This window comes from Agelaius phoeniceus, chromosome 7, assembly GCF_051311805.1.
Source record: "Agelaius phoeniceus isolate bAgePho1 chromosome 7, bAgePho1.hap1, whole genome shotgun sequence".
NCBI classification, from domain to species: Eukaryota; Metazoa; Chordata; class Aves; order Passeriformes; family Icteridae; genus Agelaius; species Agelaius phoeniceus.
Genome location: NC_135271.1, coordinates 34,805,407 through 34,824,681, shown reverse-complemented (window position 1 = coordinate 34,824,681; position 19,275 = coordinate 34,805,407). Strand labels below are relative to the sequence as shown.

The window sequence follows — 19,275 nt, the reverse complement described above, 5'->3', positions numbered from 1 at the left end:
CGTGCAGGCTCCGTCCCGTTTGGTACCCTATGAAGGGCCTGTTGAGAGGGAGAGTCACGGAACAGACAGTGCTTCAGGAGTGAATGGCTGTGATGGTTCATCCAGGGTAGTTCAGTGGAGTATTGAAATATTTAAGCCTTCTAAAGTGTTTGTGTAATAATACAAATTTCAGCATAGCCATATGGGAGAGAGATCTACAGGTTAAAACCTTCGTGCCACAAAACTTTGTGTGTTTACTGTCTTATGTGTTGCCTTTTCATTCTGGTATGTGTGTCCTGTTCCTCGGCCATGACAGAGGAGAGGTAGGGGCAGCGCAGCCCACTCCTGTTTTGTTTGGCTTTGAGGCTGTGAGTGTCACAGTAGCATCCAAATGCTTTGATGTATGCAGCAGCACCCCTCCTGCTCCTTTTCTCCGTGGACACGCACATCAGTATTTCTTCCCAGGAAAATCTTCCAAGGCCTCTAATCCTTCTCCTTTGTGAGCTCTCCCAGTCTGTGTCTATCAGCCAGAGTCCCTTCTCCTCCCCTATCCTCAAACCAGCTTTGCCCCTGTGGCTTTATCCCTATCTTAACATCCACTCCTAGTCTAGACACTCCACAACTAAATTATTTTCAGCCAATGGCCAAGGGATTAAGGAAGAGCTGAGGAGATGGATGTGGGACCTGATGGCTGTCTCCATGCAGCCCCTTGCCCACGGAGCTGGGGCAGCCTGCCTGCAGCCTGACTCATCTTTGTTGCAAAGGGACAGTATGAACTGCTCGCCTCAGCCCTCAAAGATGTGCCAAATTTTGTTTTTCTCAGCAAAACAGGGAAGCACTGGCACTGTGAAGCAGCCTTTGGGGATGAGGGGGAGCCCCACTGGAGTCCCTGTGAGCAACATGTAGGAGATGCTGTAGCTGCCAGCATTGCAGGGACATGCTTGCTCACTTTCCTTCAGAATCCCTTAAGCCTAGGTGGTCAGTACAATGGTCAGTACAAGGTACGGTGATTTTTGTGAGCCAGTTGTGTTTACTGATGTGTTCGTGGAGAGAGCAGGGATGTGTGAGTGCACACAGGTTGGCAGGCTGTGGATTTTTCTGGCCTCCCTTTGAATCTGGCCTGCTGGCATGACGCTTCTATTACTGAAAATTACTTCTAGAGGGAATGCTGAATCACGTACTCCCCATAACCAGGAGATACAGTAGGATGAAGGTATCAGTCATTTGCTTTTCTTTAGTGGTGTTTGTTTTTTTATTTTCCCATTTTATCTTGTGCTCTTCTTGTGGCAACCCAGGCAGTGATGCCAGCAGGCTGGGCACTTCAGCATGGTGCTTATTAGCAGAATTTTCCCTGACACTCCTTTTAAGTTTCTATTTTCAATTTTAACCTATTCTTAAGTCTCTTTATAAAGGGCTGCCTGACAAAAAAAATAATCTTCAGTTGTGTTTTACATCCTTGAGATCTTTCCAGACTGCTGGTTTGTTCTATCTCCATCTTAGTCATCCCATATTGTGCTAGATAAAATTAGCTCCTAACCTTTCCTTATAAATCAATCCCTCTGGCCCACTGGCAAAATTTTGCTCTTCTCTGAACTCCATCTGTTGAGGGTGATAGAAACGCCAGGCAGGATCCCGTAGGTTTCCATCCCACCTTCCTCCAGAGGTGGCACAAAGTGGGGGGCAGGTGGCCTCTAGTGGCCGTGGACAGCCGTGAATGTGCTGAATGGGAGCAGCAGTGCTTTCAGGCTGTGGGCTCTCCATTCTTCAGGAACAGGAGAGCTGGTAGGGTTAGAATCAGAGAACACACCTCTCATCCTCACCTCCTCTCTCGTCCCCAAAGCGTCAGAGCCTTCCAACAGCTGGGCCCCAATCCTGTCAGATCGAGGTGCCCACACATCGCATCGTGCTTTCATTGATGGAAACCCCGTGGGTATCTCCCAGTCCCTCTGAAATTTCAAAGCAAGTCCCCAGGGCTCTCTTACTGCTACTACAACTGTCTGGCTTTTAGCTGTTCAGCCTCATTAGAGAAATGGCTTCAGCATAATTTTGAATGTGCTGCTATGATGGGTAAAGAAAGACTAGGTGCTGGATTTTCCCTCCCTTTTAACTTCATTTAGGCAGTCGGGCTGTAGTTTTAAACTCAGTATAACATCTTAGAAATCTGGTGTCAGCAGAATATGTTGCACCCAGTAGTTCTCCAGGATGTAGGTTTCCTCCCTCCCAGAGCACAAAATGCCCCTGGAGCCTCTGCCTTGCTTCAGACATACCTAAGGTTGCCCTGCAACAAAGCACATTGCTTCACAGCCCTGCTGATAGTTTTAGTTTACTTCAAAGGCCCCACAAGGCATGTTAGTGGCACAGAGGTGAAGCTGAGCATTAGCATTTCTTTTGTTAAATTACCTATACCATTTTGCTAAGTATTAGGGATTCTGCCTCTACAGGAGCTGCTGTCCAAAGCTTCATTATCTTTTTACTCCCTAAGTTATAGTCCTTACAACATGTTTTTTCAGTCATTCTGTAGCTGTGATTGTTCTGTTCCTTAAAAATGTCCAATCTTTTCTTTAACAGTGGTGATGCCATGGCCCTGCAAAGTGAGGTTCCCCGGTTCCCCTGCCAGCTCTTCCCACTGGAATAAAATGTTCCCTGCCTTCAGTTCCAAAATTACTGCTATTTGTTTTCATGGAATTATACCCTTTTCTTGAATTAAATGGAAAAAAAAAAAAAAGCTAAAAAAAAGGACAAGTATTAACCTTTTCTCTATCATGTCTGCTACTTAAAGGATGGCCTGGATACTGTATTTGCTGTTTAGATGTCTGTCTTGGCAGCCTATTTCTCTTGAGCTGTTGATGTCTTACTGAGGATGAAATTAGTGATGAGTCCAATGAAGTGTGTTTCAGGGGCTTCTTCCATTATGTTTTGCCTCATTCCTGATAATTAGGAAGGTAGAGCAAAGGACCATCGTTCATCAGTGGTCAGATTAGCTCCTCAAAATTTTGCCTTACAGATGGCCCTGGGATTTTTGGTTTGAATAAGTTCTTCATGTAGGCAGAGTAAGCAGACTGTAGACCTTCTGGAGATCTTCAAACATAGAAGGGATGATGAAGTGGCCTTACTGCTTTCCTCCTTAGACAACCTTTAGTGTTTTAGTCACCTGTCTTGAACAGTGTCCCATGCTAGGTACTTCAGATGAGATAATAAGAAGCCCCTCAGCAGATAGCCAGGACATAGACTGTAGTACTTACTCCAAAGCTTTCATAGCTGGAGAATAGCTTGTTCTGGAAGATGGGTTTAATTTCTCTTAATTTTATTTGTCATAAATACAAGTTCTTACCAGAGAGATGGCCAAGCTATCCTCTGACATTGCAGTGTTTTGCTCCTCGATGACATCACTGAAAAAAACCATTTTGTCAATTTTTAATTCATTTGTATTCTACCCTTGTAGTTTTAACGAATGTCCCTTTTTTTCTGCTGTGAGCTGAGGACACTTTGCTTCTCCCTGTGCCCAAATCATTGTGTATATGCTTACATCTTCTCTGTTTCAGATGAGTTTTTTGGGATCAGTGTCTTCCCAGTGCCAGCCTCTGTACTATCTCCAGTTCTTCCTGGAGTGCAGCCCATGCTGTTTAGGCTGTGCTGCTGCTGTAGATGCTTTGACCAGAGGTGTTTCTGTGTTAGTCTGTATCGCAGTCCTTGTCAAGCGTAGCACCTCTTTGCCTTCCTCACCTGCAGTTGTGTATTGAGCAGATTGTTCCTTTGTGCTGTCCTCAGGGACTTGTGTGTCCTTTAGCCCTGGCAGTGCTGACAGGGCACAGATCTGCAGCCTTGGTCTCTTTGCCTGTAACATGTATTGTTTTGTGTGTCGTGTGAATGATGAACTGTTTGTCCTTGTCGTATTTCTGTGGTCTGCACAGCTCTCTCTGTGGTTCCTTCTGGCCTTTTTTGGGATCTGTCCAGTTAAAGCTAGGTGCCACAGGACCACTCTGCTGCCTGCTCCTGGCATGTACTCCCAGCACCTCATCTCTCCGACTTTTTCTTTCCCTGGTGGTCAGTCACACCCCAGCTTTGCACTGGTGTGCTGCTGTAGAGGTGGCTGAGCAGGAAGCTTTCCTTTCTCTTGCACAGCCTATGCAGGAGCTATATGTAGCTGATGTCTCCGTTGGCCCCTCTGACCTTTCAGAGAAGGACAGGATCCCATCTATCCTTGATCAGCTGGAGCTGGTGGCCAAAGCAGCCTGGGCTGGGCCACTTGCCCCTGCACACTGCTGGGGACAGGCCTGTCCTAGTGATGCCAGGGAGGTTCTCCAGGGGCTGCTGAGGTGACCTCTGGATCAGGAGCCAGGGGCTTGAGGGCAGTGGCCAGCAGTTTCCCACGACATTCCCTTGTCCTGCCCTCTCTCCACAGGTTATGCCACTCTCCAGGTTTGCTGGGTGCCTGCCGGTGAAAGAGAAGGGTTGATATTTTGCCCAGGCCCTTAGGTCCTGAACCAAAATGGCAGCTGGAGAGTCCCCTCCCGTAGGAGATGTCTTCATCGACTTGCAGCAGGTGAGCTGGGAATCCAGCAGCAGCAGCAGCAGCAGCGGTGGGGCTGTCTCTTCCCCGGGGGCCGTGCTCCTGCTGGCTGAGAACGGGCCCGGCGTCCTGTGCTGCAGCAGGACAGGAGACACAGCCGCACTTACAGGGACAGGCTGCACCGAGCCCCGATCCTCTGCACACAGACAGCAAACTGCGGCCCAGGAAAGGCCAGGGATTGCTCTGTGAGGTCCCTCTGCCTCCACATGCCATTGGGTAGGGTACACAAGTGGCAGGAGGAGCTGAGCAGCTTGAAAACAGACTGTCCCTATTTAGGCTGGGCTTGGGACACCTGTGCTAAGGTGAGAGGCGAAGCAGTCTCACCCACAGACACAAAGCTGCTCCTAGGCCACAGCTAAGAACAGTGATGCGAGGAGAGGGATCTCTCAGCTAAAGCTGCCTTGCTCCCTCTTTCTGCCTAGCAGATTTGTCACAGTTGGGCCTCCTCCTGTTTCCATGGAAACACGGGAGTCCACAACAGCTCCACGCTGGCATTTCGGCTATATTGATGGAAAATTTTACCAGCTGCAGCTGCTCAGGAGAAAGAAAGAAAGAAAGAAAGAAAGAAAGAAAGAAAGAAAGAAAGAAAGAAAGAAAGAAAGGCAGGCCGGCTGGCCGGCCGGCAGGCACCTGGTGATGCTCATGTCAGGGCACTTCCACCAGCAAAAGGCAGAGAAGTTCCCATTGCCTGAAACAGGAGGAAAATAGGCAGAAAAACCTGAAGAAGGCATCCAAGAGGAACGGGGAGTCTCTAGATTGTGGAGGGGAGGTGGGAAGGCACAGGGTGGTCACTGACCCAAGGGCAACTCACCAGAGCAGGGATGCTGTCTCCCAAGGGGAAATACAGAGGAGGCCTAAGAATGAGAGAGATGGCAGACTGGGCAAAAGGAAGACCAGAGAGCAGCAGTTAAATGTGAGGAGAGAGAAATTCCAGCCAAACAAAAGCTACACATTTCCTCTAATGGGAAAACTGGCACTGGCATATTCCCTTGATACCTGCCACTCAAGACTGGTTGTGGAGGACCACTAAGGTATCCCTGCAGAGTGTGCCTTGGAGCTTGATGGTCCATTCTGGCACTTGGTTCTGAGCAGAGCGGTGCCTCTATGTGAGACATTGTGCCCCAGGCCTGTTGTGTGGAGCCTGGTGCTGTTGGAAGGGCAGGAGGATCCAGAGGGCTTTAGGGGTCTGCCGTGTTTGATTCTTACCTGGCGGTTTCTGTGCAGGGCAGAGATGACGCAGAGAAAGCCTCTCCTGGTGCCGAGGACGATGAGGACTTGGATAAGACTTTGTCAATCGAGAGATTTGGGGACCTGATAAGCAAGTCAGCATCGAGCAATCTGGAGAAGCAAAGTCGCAGCTACAGTGAGAGAGATTTTGAATGTATGTAGGTTTTGAAACATTGTACCCCCTTCCACCCTCACCACCAGCCCTCTCTCAGTCCCACGTGCTCTGCAGCCTTGTGCCAGGACTGCAGATTGTATTAGCCTGCTATTCACTTCCTTCCTCCAGAGCGTTCCCAAGGTGCTATGTACACACAGTTTAGCACCAGTGCCCACGGCCTGTTTCCAGTCTGTTCCTGTTTTCTCTGTCTCCATAGGCATAGCTACTGCACAGCCCACCCAGCAGCCGTAGCTCAGCCCAGGGTGTTTGTTCACCTCCTAGACCAGTCTCTGAGGCCTCTGCAGCTACTTCCCCAAGCTGAATTTTCCAGTTTTGAAACAGTTTTTCTTCCATGTGGCTGCAAAGAAACAACCAAACATGACCAGAAGCCAGGCTGTCCTCCCCAGTCTGAAAGCAGATGGCTCCAGTCAGACATGCCTGTGTATTTCTAAGTAGCACTCAAGAATCCACTGGGCTTATCTGATCAAAGAAAGGAACTGCAAAATAAAAATGGAGTGTGAATTTAAAGTGCTGTAGTTATCTCACCTGAATTCATCTGAGCAGTGTATCTGTTCCTCTATCTGCTCTTTCATGATGAAGGCAACTGGCCTGCCCAAAGTCACTTTGTGTGTTAGATGGGAATGTACTGACAAGAGTCACCATAAGCTGTTGCCTGGCATAGGTGGGTTATGTTACTCTGTAGTAACAGTGAAGGGCAGGAAGAGGCCCCCATCCAGCAGCCTGTTTGTGTGGCAGACACGTAGCAGTGGTTGGGAGATTTTCCCAGTCTGTGGCTCTCCACAGTCACATATTGCTTCTTTTCCAGCTTGGCTTTGATGAGCTACAACCTTGGGAACATTATGTCCCAAGTACATCACCAGGCTGTTTTCTGCTTGGCCACTCATTTCCAATGGCTGTTATAAAAGCTTGCTGGTAAAAGTCTATTACTGTAGTGCACCTCAGCTGCTGTTTTTTGCCTGTGTCATTTCTCTACAGAGGCTCCATTTAAATAACACCTCCCATCTGGGCTCACAGTCACTCGTGCACATGGCTGCAAGGTGCTGATAGCTTTGCTGTGGGTTGAATTCCTGTCCTGTAGGACCTACCTGCTCAGAAGCTCTGCCTGTGTGCACAGGTGTGCGGATTGGCTTGGAGGACATGGATGATCTGCTTGAGCATGCATGGCAGAAGCTTTTTGAAAATTTTAACTAGAGATTTGTACTGTTTGGGGTTGGGTTTGTTCCCCTTATTAATAGGAGAATCATTTTTCTTTTGTCAGAATCAAGCTTGTTTTCCTCTGAACTCCTGATGTATTTCTGTTGTCTAGGGCTACATCAACCCTGGTTATCAAGAGTTTTATGCAGTTTGTATTTATAAAGCTGGAAGATCTGGTTAGGTCATTAGACTTTTAAAGATAACATACCAGCCCATAGAGGTGAATGTTCTCTGGGCTTAGAAATGTTTCCTGCCTCAGTCGAAGCCAGGAATTCCTGATATGTAGGCTCTTCCTTCTGGGCTCCCTATCTAAATTACTTTTTCATATCTCTTGTATCAAGTTCACCAAGAGATGTAATCAAACATCTGGGACACTAGTTTGGCAGTAACTTTCCATACAGGCAGGCAGTGCAAGGAAGGGAGCAGGGAGGGAGGGCAGGGACTGGATGCACAGGAGGACAAGGAGGAAGAAGAGGGAGGTATAAATCCTTTTGTGTTTGGGGGAGGTGTGTTTTTCCCACCTCCAGACCACCTCTGTGGAGATATGATCAGTTGACCCAAGGAAGGCTGAGTGCAGGGGTGAAGAGGAGAGCAGTGCTCCCCTCTTCTGTGCCAGATCACTCACCATCACTGCCCTTCCCTGCAGTTTCCTTCTGATCCAAAACATAAATGTTTCTGTCTTGGACTGAAGTGAACAAGCCAGAAGGGAAAGATGGGCTGTGTCCTCATCAGCAGCTTTGTGCTGTTGAAGGAGCAACATGTGTATAGCTGGGGTCTTCCTTGCTTCTTATATTAGAAATTCGTGCCTGACCTACCTGTGGCATGCTGTGGAAGTACAGCAGTAGGACAGGAGGGTCTGTCTTCCACATCTTGTGAGTGAAATAGGGCACACCCAGTTAAGTCAAAGAAAAAATCACTTTTGAGAGAAAAGTGTTTCTAAAGAGCCCAAACTCTTTCCAATGTGCAGACGTCTGACCATTCTAAATCTCCTCTAATCTTGCCACAAGCTGCTTCTTCTGAACCAGGGGGATGTGTGAAATATCCCTGCTGTTCCCAAGGGGGGAAACAAGGAAGAAAAGACTTGAGAAACCAAAGGAAAGGAAACATGACAGCAGAACAATGAACCTGCCTGGCTCTCCCAGGGAGAAGGTTACAGCCTACATTGAAAATGTCCTTTGAAGGTAGTTTTCACTATAAACAGATTTTGCTGCCATGTCACAGGAAAGCTGGGAAGGAACCAAATCTAAACCGTCTGGAAACAATTGCTCAGGAAGAGCTGCCGAGCAACACCCCCTTGCCAAGTGGCTGGTGCCCCCTGATTTCAGCCTCTCCGGGTGCAGCCCCAGGAGCTGTGCATCCTGCAGACTGTCCGTGGGAGGCTTTGTGCCTGCAGCTAGCCCTGGCAGCAATGGCTTCTCTTTCTCTCACAGTGGGATGCTGAACTTACCCTCTTCCCTGCCTGGTGTGTTGCCTTTGTTTTGGAATGAAGGCTCAGAAATGTCCTTAATTTCTTCTCATTCTGTAATTCCCATGACACCCAGGTCAAACCTGTATGAATTTCTCTTTGTGGATTAGTTTAAAGAAAAGTCCTTCTGCCCTGTTTCTTTACCCTGGTTTTTAAAAGACAGCCTCCTAACTGAACCTGAATTTCAGAGGCTGGTACAACACATGCCCTCAAAGTACCTGGGATTTGGACTTAGGTTACTTCTGCACTGTTGTTTCTATGGCTGAGTAGAAGGAACTTTCTGTCAAAGCCTGGGGGATAAATAAATTACATCTATTCAACTCAAAGAAACATTATGCAGAAAAGAAATCATTATCATTTAGGATGGAAAGACCTTTAAGATCATTAAGTCCAACTGTAAACCTAACACCAAGTCCACCACTAAGCCATGGCCTAACCACTAACTAATGTCCCTAAAAAGTTTGTAAAGCGCCCAAATTTTGCTTGTTTGAGGATGCAAGAAACATTTCCCCATGTTTAGGAAGAGGATGTTGCCTGTGGCAGGTCACTGCAGCTCTGCACAGCCATGCAAATGGCTTTTGGCACCACAGGGAGAGTGCTGCCTTCCCCAGGGCAGTGGAGCTGTATTGGGGTGGTTTGGCATTGCACAGGGGCTCTGTCCCCACCTATCCCAGGCTGGACACAGCCTGCCACATCAGTGAAAGAGCTTTGCTATGTCCCTGTGGGCTGGTGGCTCTCCTTGCCCTTCCTGGCCCTTGATCTTCAGACCATGCTGTTTCCTGGAGGGGCGCCTGGCAGGTTCCTCCCAGCCTCTTCCTGCCCCTGACTCTCTTTTTCTCTCTCAGTCCACCGCCAAACCTCGCACCACATCCATCATCCCCTTTCCACTCACCTCCCTTCTGCCCTCAAGTTCCAAAAGAGGCCACCCCGTGCCAGCAGGAGGAAAAAAAGAAGGAGGAAAAAGAAGAAAACTTCAATACCTCCCTCAGAGGTGACCCCCACCATCCAGGAAGAGGACGAGGAGGGAGGAGAAGAGGAGGAAGAAGAGGAAGAAGAAGAAGAGGAAGAAGGAGAATCTGAGGCAGAGGAGGTCCAGGAGAAAGAAATCTCTGCAGAATCTGAGGCCGAAGCTCGTGGGAAGGACACATCCCCTAAGCTGGAGTCCCCAAGCAAACCAAAGGCAAGGCCAGGACGTGCCTATATGGATGGGGCTTGGAGTCTGGAGGGAGGTGGTAGGAGGGTGCCAGCAAGTATGCTGCTCAGGGATAAGAACTTGTAGCTGTGCAGTATTGTGGGAAGAGTGTTTTTGTCCTTGCCTAGTAGAGATGGCCACCAAAGGACAGTGACAGGTAAGTCATTGCTTGGTGTGGATGCAGGGGTGGGTGTGCATGAGCATTTTGGGGCTGTAAGACCCATGGGGGAAGATGAGTGTGTCTGTTCTTAAGTTTTATAGTACAGTGGAGGGCTCAGTATGAGCAGTCCCAGGGTATGGGGCATGTGGGGAAAGCCACTGTGGCCCATTTTGGGTAGGACCTGTGTGCCAAGGATTGGGGTGAAGGCTGCCTGCCCAGCTCTTGCTGTCAGGGCTGTTGTCTCTGCAGTTCACCGTTGGCAGCGATGAGGAGGAGCCCAGCAGCACTGCGGCCCCCGCGCAGTTCCACATGGAGGAGGAGTGTGGCATCCTGTCCCCCATGCCTCGCTTTGCTGACCTGCTGCAGGACAAGGGCCCTGCCTCTCTCCACAGGTAGGTGAGCAGTGCCAAGCTGCCTGCTGCTCTGCCTGGCTCAAGGTCACTGCACAGAGTCTGTCCCCAGGGGCAGTGGCTGTGCTTAGCCCAAACTTGCCTGATGGGTCAGAAGGGACATGGCCCCAGAGAGAGAGCATCTGTGAGCAAGAGGGCTGCTCTCTGGTGGGATGATGATTCCATGGGACTCCTGCAACCTCCCTGGGTCCATGGGATCCCCATAGTGCAGGGTTAGAGGCACTGGGCTGCACACCTGGAGTACCCTTCCTCCCAGCTAACTTGTGCTGTCATGCTGAGCTGCTGGCTGGGAAGCCCCAGGAGGGGACCATGGGGCCATTGACTCGGGTAGGTCCCTGACACTGGGCACAAGCTGATCCCACTCTGTGGTAGGGAAGAGGAGGAGCAGAAGGAGCAGCCTTCAGGTTTTGCAGAAGATGACTCCTGGCCCTACTCCTTCTCAGGGGCTTGCTGGTCAGGGCTGGGCCATGGGACCCCAACCCCTGAGGCCACTGTCATTCACCCTGCTTACTACTGTCAGTCTCTTTGGTTCCTACAGCCCTCCTGGGCCTCGAGAGCGTCTGTCCCGTGGGTGGGAGAAGCGCAAGGCCTGGGGCCAGGTGGCGAGTGGCCAGAGGGGTACCTATGACTTGAAGGAGAGGATGTGCATCGGCAGCATGACCACCCTGGAGAGCGCGGCCTACCAGCGCGTCCCCACTGACGAGGCCGAGGCCCAGATGCTGGCGTCTGCTGACTTGGATGGCATGAAAAGTGAGGCTTTACAACACTACCTGTGTTACCAGTGTGTGTGTGTGTCCCTTTGTCCTGTGCTTCTCTTGCTCTCCCCTAGCAGCCTCAGGCATGGTCTTCAGCCTGTCACAGGACCTCACCTTCCTGTTCCCCAGATCCTTCTTTCCCAGCAGTGTCTCATCTCTGTTAGCTTTGCATTGTCCACAGTGCTGATCCTTATGTTTTCAGCATCTCTACTCCCGCCTACCTCATGGATGCCTGCTCCACCACCCACCCCCCTGTCCTCTCCAGTTCAGGGTTCCCAGCATTTCCCTGAGACCCAGCTCTCTCCTCTCCTGACACACTTTCCCAGCAATCAGCCCTCTGTGTGACACGCTGCCAGCTCTGCTATTGCAGAAAACCTGAGGTGAGGAGCCTCCCCTCTCCTCTGCTCTCCTGCAGAGGCAGCTGCCTCCTCTGGAGCGCCTCAGAGGGGGACTGCCCCTGTGCGTGGCACGAGGACAGAGACAGAGACGTCATGGAAATGCACGCTCCGGGCCTGAGGACATGGAGAATTCAATAGCTTGCTCTGCAGGCTGGAGAGGGAGGGAGACACCAGAGGGGAGTGAGGGAGAAAAGCAGTGCTGCACATGCAGCCTGGCTGTGCCCGGGCCACGGGTGGTGCATCCCTGGGCATCTATCACAAGACCCCACGGAAAGCGAGGACCCTGCTCTGGAGGAGCTGGTGGGCAGCCCCCGGCAGAAGCATCCCTGGGTGGAGCCAGTCTTCCTGGAACCTCATCAGTCCTCGGGGCTGCTGCAGCCGGCACCTTCATGCCCCGTGAGCAGGGGAGCGAGGCACCGGGGCTGGCCCCAGGGCTGTGCTGAATCCCCCAGGGGGGCAGCTTGCTTCCCACACGTCAGCCTGGCTGTCCTGGCTCCTCATCTGAAGGCGTGTCGTTCATGACACCTGACCCCTGACCTTCACAAGGACAACATGACAACCCTTCAAGAGCGAGAGGAGCCAGCAAAGGACTCAGAAGGGGGCAGCAGCCCGGAGGTAGTGATAAGCACCTGTATTCGCAACTCACTCGGCTATGAAGACTTTGATGAATTTGCCTTCAATTTTGAAGACTATGATTTATGGGAGGCCATCAGAAACCATCTGGGCTACCCAGGCGGGGAGCCCACCTGTAAGTACCAGAGCAGTGACCCCATGATTGCAGCTGTAGATCAGAGCCCCCTGCTACAAGTGCATAACCCCCCTCCTGTGTTTGTTGTCTGTACCCTCTCCATGTCAGGTTGGTCTTCTGGTTTAGAGGAAGTGCAGTCTGCCCCACTGTGTGTCTGGGGACACCAGAGGAGCTGCCTGAGGCCTGTGTGTCTGTGTGAGGTCTTACAATCTGTGTTATAGTGCTGAGGTGCTTTCCCCTGAGTGTCTCGCTCGAGCAGCTCCAGAGACAGCTGCATCTTGCTGTTTGTGCTTATCAGGATGTGGCCCATGCCGTGGGCAGAGAAAAAGCAGCTGTTCTGAGGTGTGTAAGGACAAAGAGATTTCCCCTTCCATTTGTAGCACAAGGTGACAGTGTGCTGCTGCTCTTTTTCCTGGAATTTGAGTTGAGGTGCGGATCTGACAGCAGAGGTGGGTATCAGGTTCTAGCTCTGCACCGTAGCCTAATTGCCCAAAGGAAAAAAAAATAACCTAGGCTTTGTATCTGCATGCTTGAACATGGCTGTGAAACTAGCTGATAGCAGGCTGGCTGGTGTGCCTGGAGAAAAGAGGAAGAAAGGAAGCAAGAGTGGGAAAAGCAGGGAAGGAGAGAATAGGAATCTTGAGAGTCAAGAATGTCTTCCTGTTCTCTGCATCTGTTTCTGTACCTTCACATCCCTTGCAGAGCAGTCTCTGAGCTGTCTCAGAGACCATGCAGAAACCAGAGCCTGACTCCCATCTCTCACAGGGCTCCTTCCGTGGTGCATGTTGCTAAAAGGTGGCCCACCTTGGGAGTGGTACTGTTCATAGCCATGGCTCATGGGTGACTGTCCAAATATCATCATCTGGATCATGTGTTAATTTTTCAAGGGATTTTAGGAGTGCACATGGGAGGATGATGTCCCAGAACTTGCCCACTAAACAGCTTTACACAAAAGAGTGGGAAAGCAGAGTGATTGTAACTGGAGCTCAGGATGCCTTGGTTCAGCTTCTGCCTCTGCCACAGACTGTTTGATCTCAGGCAAAAAACTGAATTTGCCCTGCCTCTCAGTCCCAATATTGTGTTCTCTTTGTCATCTGTTCCATCTTTACAAGCCCTCAGGAAAAAAATGTCTGCCTATGTGCTTTAGCAGGGACCAGCTAGTGGGGATTAGCTTCTGGCTGTTACAGTAACAACTCTGCTACTTGTTACTGTAAATTGATAGGGCATATAATAGTAGCAAAGTTCAAAATAGAAACCTGGAGCAAATTGGTCCCATCATCTGTCCCAAGCTGAATGAGCTGTAAATTAAAAGTGTGAAGAAATTGTTCCAGGTTCACCTTGGAAAACATGGATATTCTTGGGAAGGTAGAAGGGGCAGATCACTCTGCAGGGTGTGATAATGCATCACTTACAAAGTGGGGAAATTGGGATTTCTAGTATTTAACACATTCATTGATTGCTACAGCTAATACTGTAGGTGCTCTGTACAGTAAACTCTTAATTGTATAATGACTCCACATTGTGGATTAGTCCTGCAGAGAGGTATGGCAGAGTTAGACATGGCCGAGACACCAGAGTCTGTTTTGTGCAGAGCCAGCTCACTTTCAGCCAGTGCCACTTGCCCAGCTATTTACTCCATGGCAATGCCTCTGCCAGGACCAACTCAGATCCAGAAGGAATATATTTTGAACAGAATGGAGTCCTTGGTCTCCTTGCATTCTTTAAAGTGTTTGGAGCATGGGGAGTGCTGGACCTGGCACCTGGTTGGCAGCAGGGATGAGCTATCCCTATCACATTGAACTTAGCATCAGCCAGGAGAGACTTGGGCTCTGTGCAGGACAGGGCAGTAGCTTTTTCCAGAAGCCAGCATGGGGCTGTGTCTTACAGTATGTTGATTAGCATTTCATTTAGTCTAGTTTTATATATTTCAAGAATCTGAGTTTTAAGTATCTTTTTATATATTTCAAGAGTCTGAGTTTAAAGTCTTTTTTCTTGCTATAACTTAAGCATTAGGGTGGATGGGCAGTGTGCATTATCCTTGTGATGCCAGGATAGCAGGTTGCTGTCTAGTACTGATACAAATACTTGGATGCCTCTTTCTGGTCTTCCTTCTTGTGGATTGAGGGAAATGAAAGGAGGGGAGCAGGAGCTATTGAAGGTGTAAATTGAAGGCAATTGCCTGCTAGCAAAGGCATTCTTGGGGAAGACTTTAACCAGTGCAGTCATATTTGTCATATTCAGATTTAAGCTGGTGGAAGAGGAACTTGTTCACCTGAAGAAATCTGACTGTGGAAGCTAACGTGACAAGATCATCTTCTGGAAGAGACTTTAGGAGATGCTGTATGGGAGGGTGACATACCAGTTCATTGTAGTGGAGCTACCATAGGAATTGCTCTCTGTCCTTTGACATCACTGTCTTCACACTCAGATCCTGGGGAGCACTGGAGAGGAGCTACAGCAAGAGCAGCACTCCTTGGGGAGTTTGGCTTCAAGCAAGAAGGACAGACATATGCCTCAGCATATCACCCTTTGGTCTCAGTCTAAGATCCTGTCCTGAATAAAGACTTTTAGGTGCTCTCTTGAGCTTGACTTTCACTGGGGAAGGTACCAACCTTACAGGACACAGAAAGGGTCTCTGTAGAGCAGCCTGGACCACTTCAGCTGGGTTCTGCATGGGACTCCAAAGCCAGTGGTTCTCCTAAATTAAGATCAGGTGCCCACCCTGCTCCTATAAGTTGTATCCCCCAACTGGCATCTCAGTAGCCAAAACACTACCAAGGAAGAGCAGCAAAGTAGATCTCTCCTTAGTCTGCTGTAGGTAGGGCTCTGGAGATGTGCCTTCACCAATGCTCTCTGACCCTGCAGCACTCTGATTCCTGTCCCTGTCAGTGAGTGTGGGAGTCACTGGAGGTGCTGTCAGGAAATGTGGCTCCTTGCTTTTTATCTGTCCTCCAGCCATTGTCTGGCTAAAACTGTGGATACTTTCTAGGGCTGTTGTCGAAGAGTACTGTGTAATAAGTTGTCATTGCTGAGAGGAAAGCTTGCTGTCCTTTGTCTTGCTGGGTAGAGTGTACTTGGAGCCTGGTTTCCCAGGGACACAGAGAGAAGGAGTCCCAGGGTGCATAGGAGAATCAGAAGCTGCAGGGGTTGGAGCAAAGGTGCCAGATACCAAGATCATTTGCATGCTGGACTGCTTGTTTCATGCATGAGCTCATACTGAGTGTGCTGAAGTGGCTGCTGTGCATGCAGGAACTGAGAAATCCATGTGAAACTCCATGGAAGCCCCACACGTGCCCGGCTCCCAGAAACGTTCGTAGTGGTTATTGGGCTGGTATTGGCTCCTATCGACATTGCAGGGCAGTAAGTGGAGCAGGGAGGAGTCCCACCATCAGCAGGGCAGCCAATGGGGGAAAATGCCCTCAGGCTCAGTATTGATTCCTTTTATATTTAATTTAGCGACCCAGATTTCCAAGGTGCAAGACCATGGTATGCCTGGCCTGATGCCGGGTGTGTCTTTCCATGCCAGAGGTGTACAGATACTTTTCTGCTACATCAAAGAGGCCACTCAGACTTAAAGCCCTGTGCTTTTTACTGTCTCTCGTACCCTGAAAGCTGCAGGTCTTGCAGCTAAGTGCAGAAAGGTATATGCAAGCAGAACATTCACCCTGGCCAATGGAAAACTGCCCTTGCTCTGCCAGGGAGGAGACCTTGGCATTGTCTTACAAGCACAGCCAGCAAACCTCAATTGACCAAAGCTGATCAAAAGCCCTGACTCCATAATCTAGTTGGGTGAGCCTGCCTGTCCTGTAATGAGGCTCTGAGGGTTTCCATATTCCTGTGGGTTGTCTGTGCTGAGAAAGATACACTTGCTGTCCCTGGGTAGTGTCCAGGGAAATCCTCCGTGGCAGGCTGTTGCCTGGTGCTGTTTCTCTGGGTTTGCAAAAAGGCTAGCATGGTTGTGGCTGCATTTTGGTGGGCACTGGCTAGCCAGCAGCACAGTGATGGGTCTGTAGAGCAGCCTTAACAGCCTTTGTGACACTTTGTGAGGCTTTGCCTCAGCCAGCCAGTCTCTAACTCAGACCTTTTTGAGGGCATTACAGCAGCACTGCGGATCATTTAGAAGCAGTGATAGCTCAGCTTCACTGCCAGCCTCCGAGCCAGCCCCAGGCTGCAGTGTTATCCTACCGTCTCGTCACACAATTAAATAAAACAGACATTGATATTTCCTTATGTCTCCCAGACCAGCAGCTAAATATCCTTCCCTTTCACTGCCCTTCATGCTTGCTGAGCACCAGGCCTTCCCTGGTGCAAGGGGTGAGGCCCAGCCAGGTGCCTGCCTTTGCTGTGTGGGTGCAGAACTGTGCAGGAACGGCTGCAGGTTGCTTTTTGTTGGGGGAATATGGGGAGGATTCCCACACCACTTTTTCAAGTACCATGAGTAAAAGCATTTGTGATGAAGCCCCAAGTGTAAGCACAGCCGAGGAGGAAGCCTTCTCTGTGACGAGGTTAGCTCACATCTCTGGAAGAGATGAAAGTAGGCAAATAAGGCAGAAAGGATCTTCAGAATTCTGGCAGAGGATGGTGAGTTCTCCAGTTGCCAGGGCTTTGATAGCCTAAGTTAATGAGCAAAGGACGTGCTTGGATGTGTTTCCCTGCCAGACAGTGTATATCCATTAGACAAATTGGTGGCTTTTTTTCCTTTCCTGTGTCTTCAGGCCACCGCTTTGAAGATAACCCAGGTGTGAGGAGACATCTGATGAAAAAACCATCTCGGAGTCAGGTCACCAGGACAAGTAAAAAATTAGCATCAACTCCATCTGTCAAGAAAAAGAAGAAGAAGAAGAAGTTGGATAGAAAGCCCCACGAGGTATCCATGTGCTGTCCTCCCACACTTGTTCAGAAGCCATAAATCGGGACTAGAAACATGCAATTTATAAAGTGATGTGTTTCAATATAATTATTTACATGACCTTGAGGGTGACATTTCATGCTGTTATCCATTACCATGAGAGCTGAAAATAGACTTTTTTCAATATAAGGGGAGATTTTCCTGTAACCACAAAGCTCTGACTTTAGGAAAGACATTTAAAAGTCACAGAAATGATGATGTTGTTGTGGAAGTTGGCAGCACAGTAACATCACTATCTTTGCTAAGTGTGGGAAATTTAGGGGGACACCAAGAGGAAGGCAGAGGACAAAATTGCAGCAGTTTGGTAGAAAGGGATGCCACATTGCATTATTCTCTCTTTTCTGCCCACATCATGTGACTTGGAGCTTTCTGGTGCTCCATGTGCTGATGGAAGCTCCTGCCATGCTGTCGGTGATATTTATCCTGGCTGCTTCTGTGCAATAAACCTGTGGTTAAACCATGGAAGGTTTGTTCCAGTATCATGTCAGACCAGGCAGTACCTTGAGAAGAGAGCTGAGGCTTTCTGTGTGCTGCTAGTAGAGCTGTATGCATCTCGTGTCCTTGTGATCCACACTAGGTGTTTGTGGAGCTGAATGAGCTGGTGGTGGATAAGAACCAGGAGATGCACTGGAGGGAGACAGCCCGCTGGATCAAGTTTGAGGAGGATGTGGAGGAGGATACAGCAAGGTGGGGGAAGCCCCATGTGGCTTCACTGTCCTTCCGCAGTCTGTTGGAGCTCAGGAAGACTATTGCCCATGGTGAGTGAGGAAGAGCAGACCAGGGTTTGTCTCTTGCTCTAGGACAGGTTTTGCTGGATAGCTTCTGTCACTGTTAGGTCCCTCACTGGAGGCATGAAACAACATCTGTGTCCAGGCTTCATGTAGGGTCTGTGGAGACAGACAACCTGCAGCCTGTTTTCAGGGTTGCATTAGCTCAAGGGTGCCTGTGTTGGTTCCACACTCTGCTTCACTGGTCTCAGGCACATGGAAGCTGCAGCCCCCAGCTATGCCTTGGCCAGCAGGCCTTGGACCCATCTTTGATGTGGTCAGCAAGTTTAGTCAGAGTGGGAGACTGAAATGAAAGGAGATACCAGAATTACCACTGCATCTTGGAGCTTTTGGGTTCTCTTGGGGCAAGGGTTTACAGAAAGGACATGGGGCATTTGGGCATTTCTCAGCTGAATCTGTACCCAACCAAAGCCTGGCTCCTGGTGGAACAGCTGTGTCCTCAGAGTGAATGCAATGGGGAATGTTGCACTCTAGGAGCAGGGCTCTTCCCCTCATGCTGGCAGGTGCCGTCCTCCTTGACTTGGAGCAGACCACTCTGCCTGGCATTGCTCACCTCATGGTGGAGACCATGATCATCTCTGACCAGATCAGGGCAGAAGATCGAGCCAACGTGCTGCGTGCCCTGCTGCTGAAGCACAGGTGGGTGCATATGGATGCGGGCTCTCAGGGCCCGGGGGTTATCTGTGAGCCACAGGTGGCAAGGGAGGCACGTCCCCTCATGGCCACCACTCTCCCCTCAGCCATCCCAATGATGAGAAAGAGGGCTTCTTCCCGAGGAACCACTCCAGCTCCAGCATGAACTCCATCGTGGGGAACCACCATCACAACCACACCACGGACACGTGTGTGCCCCTCATGGGGGAAGAGCGCATTGAGATGGCTGACCCCAAGGCCAACGAGACTGAGTGCAAAGAGGTGAGGGTGACCTGGGCGGGGGGGGGGGGTTACTGTGTCTTTTTCCACACTCTGGGGACAGCTGTTGGCTGCCAGCAGGCCATGGTGCCCACCTCTGAGCCCCTTTGTGGGGAAACTTTGTAATGCAAGGACTGGATCACCTGGAGCACTGGAAATCGGGTTGCTGCATTATTATTTTGGTACCTAGTCTTGGCTTTGCACTGTATGCAGATGTCTGCTTGAGCATGTAATGGCAGCAGCAGCCCTGGCACTTGCAGGGTGGCCTTTGCTGTGAGGATGCCTTGCGGTGAAGCAGGCGTTGGGTGTGCAGCCAAGGCAAGCCCAGCTGCGTTTGTGCCAGTGGAGTGCGAGGCTGTGTAGGGAGACCAAAGCATGGGGACTTCACCCTTA

The 19,275-nt window shown here is 50.0% G+C and overlaps 1 protein-coding gene across 5 annotated transcripts in view; it reads left to right on the top strand.

Annotated features, from left to right (window-relative positions):
* The window catches only part of SLC4A3 (solute carrier family 4 member 3), a 33,802-nt gene that overhangs the window by 630 nt on the left and 13,897 nt on the right, over positions 1-19,275 (top strand). For 2 of the 5 annotated variants that reach the window (XM_054636509.2, XM_077181523.1), the window contains exons 2-10: positions 4,382-4,522; positions 5,774-5,930; positions 9,456-9,790; positions 10,212-10,354; positions 10,911-11,122; positions 16,989-17,140; positions 17,760-17,940; positions 18,474-18,609; positions 18,711-18,885. In XM_054636509.2, coding sequence (XP_054492484.2) covers positions 4,469-4,522; positions 5,774-5,930; positions 9,456-9,790; positions 10,212-10,354; positions 10,911-11,122; positions 16,989-17,140; positions 17,760-17,940; positions 18,474-18,609; positions 18,711-18,885 — 1,545 coding nt within the window. In that variant the 5' untranslated portion in view covers positions 4,382-4,468. Of the gene's footprint in view, positions 1-4,381; positions 4,523-5,773; positions 5,931-9,455; positions 9,791-10,211; positions 10,355-10,910; positions 11,123-11,886; positions 12,274-16,988; positions 17,141-17,759; positions 17,941-18,473; positions 18,610-18,710; positions 18,886-19,275 lie in introns of those variants that run through there. The other 3 variants (XM_077181524.1, XM_077181525.1, XM_077181526.1) reach the window with 3 other exon arrangements.